General features: G+C 49.7%; 1 protein-coding gene across 1 annotated transcript in view; it reads left to right on the top strand.

The window, feature by feature from the left end:
- Positions 1-2580: 2580 nt before the first annotated feature.
- Positions 2581-8207, top strand: part of UNC45B (unc-45 myosin chaperone B) — a 30875-nt gene continuing 25248 nt past the window's right edge. Inside the window, exons 1-5 of the mRNA XM_004747120.3 lie at positions 2581-2690; positions 3062-3229; positions 3753-3789; positions 4958-5133; positions 6186-6275. Of these exons, the coding sequence (XP_004747177.1) occupies positions 3062-3229; positions 3753-3789; positions 4958-5133; positions 6186-6275 (471 nt within the window). The 5' untranslated portion in view covers positions 2581-2690. The remainder of the gene's footprint in view (positions 2691-3061; positions 3230-3752; positions 3790-4957; positions 5134-6185; positions 6276-8207) is intronic.

The following is an 8207-nucleotide window of genomic DNA, read 5'->3' as shown; positions in this document are numbered from 1 at the left end:
ACAGATTGAGTTGTATCACTCCCTCATCCCAAATTCAGAAATTGAAGCCCTAACCCCTCAGGGTCACTGTACATGGAGATGGACCCTATATGCGGATATTAAGGACTAAATGAGATCATAAGGGTGGGACCCTACTCTGATAGGATTGGTGTCCCTATAAAAGGAGGAAGAGATACCAAATATTACTCCCTCTCTGTCTCTTTCTCTCTCTGCACACTTCCCAGCTTTCCCCACGCCCCCTCCTCACACACAGAAGAGGCCATCTACAAGCTAGGAAGAGAAGCCACAAAACCAGAAACCAATGTTGATGGACCCTTATCTTAAACTTCTGGACTCCAGAACTATGGAAAAAAATACACTTATTTTTCAAAAAAATTTCATTTATTCAAGCCATTCTGCCTGTGGTATTTTCTTACAGCAGCCTGAGCAAAGACAGGAACAATTCCTCAATCTTCAGGTCTTGCCTGAAATATGCATGCATTCATTCAACAAATACCTCTGCCAGTCATAATACATGTAGTCCTAATACATGTAGGAACTCTACATGTATTAACTCATTTAATCATTTACTCAGGAAAACTCTGAAACAATGTTACATTTCCCCATTACGTGTTTTCAAAATATCTTGGTATTCTTCGTATTTAGAACTCACAGATCCATGGAATTATTTCATCCGTTCATTCATATTATTGAATTCCAATGTACACACTGTGATAGCCGCTTGAAATACACAAGCGAACAAAATAGACACAAATTCTTGTCCTCACAAGTTGGACTTGGCTTCCACTGTCATTCACACTTCCTGGTTCATAGTAGATGCTTAAGAATTGCTTGGGGTATGAGTTACCGAATCAGGATTTTTTGGGTATTGTTTTGTTTTTATAAGGATTTATTTATTTATTTGACACAGAGAGAGAGAGAGAGAGAGAAAGCAAGCACAAGCAGGCGGAGCAGCAGCAGAGGGAGAGGGAGAAGCAGGCTCCCGCTCAGCAGAGAGCCCAAAGTGGGGCTGGATCCCAGGACCCCAGGATCACCACCGGAGCCAAAGGCAGACGCTTAACCAGTTGTGCCACCCATGTGCTCCTGAATCTGGATGTGAATCTAAGATCCCTTGGACCTAAAGCCGGAGAACCTGAGTTTTCTGCCAGTGGCAGGATCCTTTATTACATGACTGTTGCTACACAGAGCTTGCCCCATTAAGGGGCTCAGGGTTCAGGACACCACGATGGCGGGGAAATCCCTCCCCACATTCATTCATGTATTTATTCAGTCAACAAGCATGTATCAGACAATTACGCATCAGGGCTGAGCCTTGGGTCCAGCGGGGCAGTAGAACTTGTCCAAGGTCATAACTGTGTGTCCATGGTCACAGAGGGTGGAGCAGAATCCAGTGTGGGTGACCCATCTAGGCCTTTTTCAGTGCACTTCTCTGTCCTGGTCAGGTAGTTTGAGGATATGTGCGGGGAAGGGCCAGAACGGTGGTAAGTGAAGCAAGACATCAGCATGGAGACTCTAATCACTCATCCATCTGTTCATGGAAGAGACCGCACTGGCCACCGACTCTGCCAGGCTCTGTGCCCGGCGGGGAGGGGTGAGGGATGGTGGCCAAACCACATGAGATGCTGTCCTTTGTTCTTGCCCCCTGGGAGGGAGCTCACAGCCCAGGCTTGGAGACACTGGAAGGCGAGAGAGTCCAAGTAGGAACAGACTTAGATTTGTCTCAGGAACCCTCAGTCAGATGTGGAGAAAGAAGTCCTTCCCCAGGGGGGACCTACTCGGGTGGTGAGAACAGTTCTCTGTCCCAGGAGAGTTCCCAGGTGGTTGGGGGGGGGCTACTGTCCTTGGGCTCAGGGAATTCCCGGACTGACCCAGCTCTCATCCATGGAGAAGACTGTAGTGTAGCAGGGGGCATGCAGAGCTCATCGTCAGGGACTACCAGTCTGATGGGAGAGGTCGACTGAATGCTTCCACTCCATACAGAAGGTGGACGCAGGAGAAGACGTGCACACGGAAATAAAGCCCCCACTTACACTAAGCCGAGTTGGCAAGCCCTTCTTGCTTTCTGAAAAGGAAGAAGGACCTTTTCAATAATGAGTGCTGGAAGGGTAGAGGACTTGCGGGCAAGTGGAAGTCGGGAAGGGACTCTCCTCCCCCCTCCCATCCCTCCTCCCTCCAGGAAGGCCATTCTGGAAGTCTCCAGTTGGTCCTGGACCCGGGCAGCTGCTCTGTCTAAGTCTGCCAGCCCCTCAGCTGTCACTCGGCTCCCAAAATAGCAATGGTTGGGGGCAGGGAGAGGAGGTTGTTTATCTGGGATGGAGGGGGACAAGGGGCCTTTAACTGTGCCTAGGGAGGGGGTCTCCCTTCTTTCTGGATCTTTCTCTCACTTTTTGTGGTATAAGTGCCTGAGTCCAGGACGGCCTCTGAACAGGACGCTGGGGCAGAGGTTAGTCAGTGCTCCCACGTGGTAATGACTGTCCAGTCTGGGGCAGGGGACGGCCCTGAGTGTCAGTGACAGACTCCAGGGGCACCTGCCCCTGTGGCCAAATATGGTCTGGAGCCACTGGCAAGGGCGATAAAGCCTCTTGGGTGGGGGAGGGGACAGACTAAGGCTTGCTGTCCGGGGGTTCACCAGGGAGCTCAGAGGAACAGCATCACAGGAGGACAGACCAGAAGCACTGTCTTCTAAGAAAGTGAGGCCACCTGGGGGGTTCCTCAGGCCAGGGAGGGAGAAGGGGGACCGAGAGGAACTTTTAAGTCTTGCAGTGAGAATTCAAGCCTTTGGCGGGGTGGGGGGGCTTCACCCGGCCTGCTGGGAGGGACAGAGAGGGAGGCACAGGGACTCCAAGACTCCCTCGACCATGCTCTTCTCCAAGCAAATGCTATAAAGTCCTTCTGGGGTAATGGATTTGGGGGTGCTGCCGGGGATGGGTCCTTTCCAGGCAGAGTCCTCACCTTCCATCCAGGTGGGAGGAGACCCTGGAGCTCCAGACCCCAGGTCAGGAGTCCGGCCCTGGGTCTGGAGGTTGGGGCCGGCCCGACAGAGCTGCTCCCATCCTGACAGATGGCGGAGGTGGAAGCCGTGCAGCTGAAGGAGGAAGGGAACAGGCATTTCCAGCACCAGGACTACAAGGCTGCCACAAAGAGCTACAGCCAGGCCTTGAAGCTGACCAAGGATAAGGCTCTGCTGGCCACGCTCTATCGGAACCGGGCAGCCTGCGGCCTGAAAACGGTCTGGAGCGGGCAGGGTGGGAGGCCGAGGGCCCGGAGGCAGGGGTGCGGAGGCAGTCCCCCAGCCTGATGGGCATCATGCACTGTTCCAGCCCTTGCTCCTGGACCCCTCAACTTGGAGAAGGGCGCTTCCCACTGCTTTTCTGTCCGGGAAACAGAAATTCCTCCAGTTGGGGGTCAGCCTAATGAGCACTGGCATCATGCTGGGGTTTTTATATGTTATATGTTATTTTGAGGCGTCTTACTAACAGCCCGGTTAGCTACTGTTTTGTGCCCATATCGCAGATTACAAACTCGGGGCTCGGAAGGCTCCATAACGTGCCAAGAGCTCCCAGGTAATTAGCAGCAGAGCCCGGATTCAAACCCAAGATTGCCTAATGCCAGAGCTCATCCTCTCTTCCACGCCCAGCCAAGGCACCACCTTTTGGGCCCCCTGACAGCCAACAGCTCCCCAGCAAACCCTCTCTGGCTGCCTTACCCTTGCCCACCTTAACCTTGGCTCCTTCTTCTTCCCCCGCTCTCAGGAGAGCTATGTTCAGGCGGCTTCAGATGCCTCAAGAGGTGAGTGCCCCTCCCCCAACCTCTGCCTTCCTGCCCCCAGCATCCCTGTTCTGTCTAAGAGGCGCTTTATCAATGGAAGGAATTACAGATCATGTAAAGGTCATCCTAGGCATTGTAGGTGAGGCTTCACATGTCCAGAGAGGCAACCCCTAAATTTTTGCATTTTTGCAACTTGCATTATATATTAAATCATCAGTCGAGGGAGATTTCTTTTGTACAAAGATGTTTCCAACAATGCTTATGTTGTGGTAAAGATACACCCTCCCCTGCTGTAAATTAGGGTATGCTCCTCCAGTGGCTCCCAGAACAAAGGCATGAGCCCAGTCCACTCTGGCCTCGGGCTCCCCGAGGTTAAGGAGGGAGGCAAAGGCCGTTCCACAGGGACCAGAGAGAAATGAACGTTAAAATCAACAACCAACAACAAACAAAAACCTTTAAACTTAACTTTCACTTCAACTTATACTTCAACTTCAGTCGCACCGGCTTCAGTGCATCATCAAAATGGGAAGACTGCTCTTGGCTGCAGGTTTTGGGTTCTGATCTGGTTACTATTCTTTTAGGAGAAAGAGAGATAGTCTGAAGTGAATTCAGAAGGGAGGGAAGCAGCTGGAGAAGGGCCTGGAAATACATCCTCTGAAGAGCAGTTGAAGGAAGTGGCAATATTTAGCTCAGGGAAGGCGATTCCCAGGTGGGATAGAGAGCTGCCTCTAAATACCTCAAAGACTGTGTCACAAGGAGGAAGGATTGGATTTCCTCTCAGGGGTTCCAGGGCGAACTTAGGACAAAAGGGCAAACTTATAGGGAGATATATTTCAGGTAGGAAGAAGGAAGGACTTTCTTGATAGAGCTACGTGGCTGCCTTGAGAAAGAGGGAGCTCTCCACTGCTGGAAGTATGCAAATACCCGTTGGATGAACACTTGGCTGGGATCGCGACAGAGCAGAGACTGAATCATCAGGCGCTAGATGAGATGACCCTTAAGCTCCCTTCTGACCTTGATAATACAATTCTTACTGCCTCCCTGAAAAAGGGGAGCCTTGGGCCAGATAGTCCCCATGGGTGGATAATGTCCACTGAAGACACAGAAGCCCTGGAACTGGGGACAGCGACAGGGAAGGGAGGAAGGTGGTCTGCGGCCCAGGCCTCTGAGACCCTGTCTCCCTCGTTAGCTATTGACATCAACTCCTCGGACATCAAGGCTCTGTACCGGCGATGCCAGGCCCTGGAGCACCTGGGGAAGCTGGACCAGGCCTTCAAGGACGTGCAGCGCTGTGCCACCCTTGAGCCACGGAACCAAAACTTCCAGGAGACGCTGAGGAGGCTCAACACCAGCATCCAAGAGAAGGTGAGTTGGACCCCTTCCCACAAGCCTTGGCCTGCTTCCCCCCACTCCTAGTAGGGACTAGTTAGGGAAACAGGACATCAGGGGAGTTCAAACCCTACCTCCCCACTCTTGGATGGAGTAAATACATGGCACAGGCAGGCACCACAGAACAGCCAAGCAGATGCACACATCCAGCCATCTTCGAATGATCAGAAACGCTTGTTCGAGGGTGCAAGCCAGCCAGGACCAGACCATGGGTTTCTTAAATTTCAGGTGGAGGTTTAAAAGAAAAATTGTAACTTGGTATGTATGCAACATGATCTTCCTCCCTTTCTAGGAGGACCAAAGCAGTATTGAGGAGAGGGTATTGCTGAATGATAAAGAGTCAGGAGTCAGTAGGAACAGGAAATCTCTTCTAGGAAAAATGGACCACAGCACACTGCCCAGAGTGCAGACTCGGGGAGTGCCCCGAGACGGGATGGCAAATGAGAGAGGCCCTCGGTGGAAATGAGCCCAGGATGGAAATAGGCAGGACTGTGGACCAGCAGACCAAGTAGTAGGAGGTACAGAAGGTGCTGGCAAATGGGGCGTGATGATCAGTTAGGTCACTTTCTGGTAGATTCAGAGCACAGGAGTTGGGGCTAGGGGTGCGAGGGATGAGACATCCAAGCATGATGGTTTTAATTGTGTGAGGAGATGTTTCAAAACCGCTTCAGGTTTCTGATCCTGGACACCTAATTCTGTCTTATCCCACGTGTAAGTATATACTAGCTAATTATTAACTAGACTGCAAAACTGGGTGATAATTGGTAGCTTTCCAAGACTTGTGATGACCGAATGAGATAGTGAAACTGGCTAGACTATCAGCCGTATGGGGCAAGGACTTGGTTTTGTTTGCCATTCTACCCCCAGCATCTGCAAAAGTGTCTGGCATGTAATAGTTGCTCAGTAAATGTTTGTTCAATGAATGAGTGACAGTGTAGGGGCCCAGAGGAGATACCCTAATATTTACTGAGCCGCCTGGAATGTGGACCCCTGGATGCCTCCTTCCCCACTCCGTCCTCTCTTCTCAGCTCCACGTGCAGTTCTCCACGGACTCCAGGGTACAGAAGATGTTCGAGATCCTCCTGGATGAAAACAGTGAAGGTGACAAGCTGGAAAAGGTGAGTGCTGGGCAACCTACCGGCCAGCCTCGAGGGCGCACGCGGGACGCCCCCATAACTATACTTCCCCTGCAGGCCCCGCCCCTATCTCTGGAGAGGGACTCCTGACCGCTTGCGGGAGGGAGGCGGAAGGTGTTCCCTTGGAAAAAGTGAACAAAAATAGGGCAAAGGTTAAGCACTTGGGAAAATTCCCTCATCCTGGCTAAGGGCCTGGAATAGAGTGAGACCCATGAGGAGACATTCGTGTAGCAGGGCTGGAGTCTTTATATAAATTTTTGACTATTTCATCATGGATTTTTTTTCTTTTTTGCATTGTATTGATTTTGAAATTCTAAAATATTGCATTAGATATTATTTATCTTGATTGCTGTTTTTGACGTCCCTGTAAATTTTGCACCCAGGGCATGTGCCTCACTCGTCATAGCGTGGTTTCCACCCTGAGAATGTTACAAATGGCACATTAAAATAATGTTCTATTCCATTACAAATTATTACAAAAATTTATCCTGAAGTATGAAAATATTTGCTCATGATGTCATCCTCTTAGCCAAATTTGTTGCCTTTTTTTAAAAAATATTCCCGTCTGGTCTTTCTTCAGAGGAGAAAAGATGAACATCTCTGAATGCTTTATATTTATTTATTTATTAAGATTTTAAAAAATGTTAGCCTCCCTTTTTTTTTTTTTTTTAAGATTTTATTTATTTAATTGACAGAGAGAGACAGAGGAAACACAAGCAGGGGGACTGGGAGAGGGAGAAACAGGCTTCCCGCTGAGCAAGGAGCCTGATGTGGGGCTTGAACCCAGGACCCTGAGATCATGACCTGAGCTGAAGACAGATGCTTAACCATTAAGCCACCCAGGCACCCCTTTATTAAGGTTTTTAATTTATTTATTCGACAGAGAGGGAGATAACGAGATAGGGAACACAAGCAGAGGGAACAGCAGAGGGAGAAGCAGCCTCCCCACTGAACAGAGAGCCCCATGCTGGGCTCGATCTCAGAACCCTGGGATCATGACCTGAGCAGAAGACGCTTAACAACTGAGCCGCCCAAGCACTTCTGAATGTTTCTTGTAAGAATTTGACAGACAGTGCCTGGGGAATTTGTGTTAGCTTTATGGTCAGTAAGTCCATATAATATGCAGATACCTTTAAAACAAACTGTTGTGAGGACTTAGTGAGTTGTTATTGATAAATGTGCCTGGACAAGTAGAAAGCCCTTGTCTGATAGAATGGTGATCGCTCTGGTGGGGCTTGCCTGGGCTTCTCTTACCCGCCTCCTCCCCAGCATCCCACTCTTCCTCTGCTTGCTCGCCTTCTCCTTCTCCTGCCTCTTGAGTTCTTCCTGCAACCCCAGCTTCTCAGGTTCTGCTGAGGCTGCCTCTCCTGATCTGGGGCCAAGGTATATGTATCCTCATGGCTCTAAGGTGGGAAGACATTGAGGAACTTTCTAGCAAAACTGACTAATTTTGGAATCTGGGATCCAGAGAGGTGCCACGACTTGCCCAGTTTCATGCAGCTAGCACAGAGCAGAATCAGAACTCATACCCAGAACTTTCAAGACCCTTCTCCTGCTCTCTGCCCACCACCTTCCACCTTCCTGAGAACCCTTGTAACTTCAGATTGCCCCGAACAGGTACACAAACTCCAAATGCCAAAACCATATTCAAGGGAGAATTTTAAAGGAAAATAATTCTCCATGTAAAAACACTTCACTTCTGTTAAAAGATTAAATGGAGCGTATTAATAATTTTGAGTTTATTTGAGCAAAATCAATTCGAATGGGGTAGCCCCGAAACAGGAAGTGTTTAGGAGCTCTCCACCCACAGGAGCTGGGGGAAAGACTTATAGAAAAGAGGTGGGACAAAAGCAACCCAATGACTTGATTTACTACAGCTTAAGCAGTTACATTACTTGGGAAAGCCTAGCTGGC

This window comes from Mustela putorius, unplaced genomic scaffold, assembly GCF_011764305.1.
Source record: "Mustela putorius furo isolate JIRA1106 unplaced genomic scaffold, ASM1176430v1.1 tig00003962_pilon_pilon_pilon, whole genome shotgun sequence".
In the NCBI taxonomy this organism is placed as follows: Eukaryota; Metazoa; Chordata; class Mammalia; order Carnivora; family Mustelidae; genus Mustela; species Mustela putorius.
The sequence above is the reverse complement of the archived record's forward strand: the minus strand, read 5'-3'. Positions and strand labels throughout refer to the sequence as shown.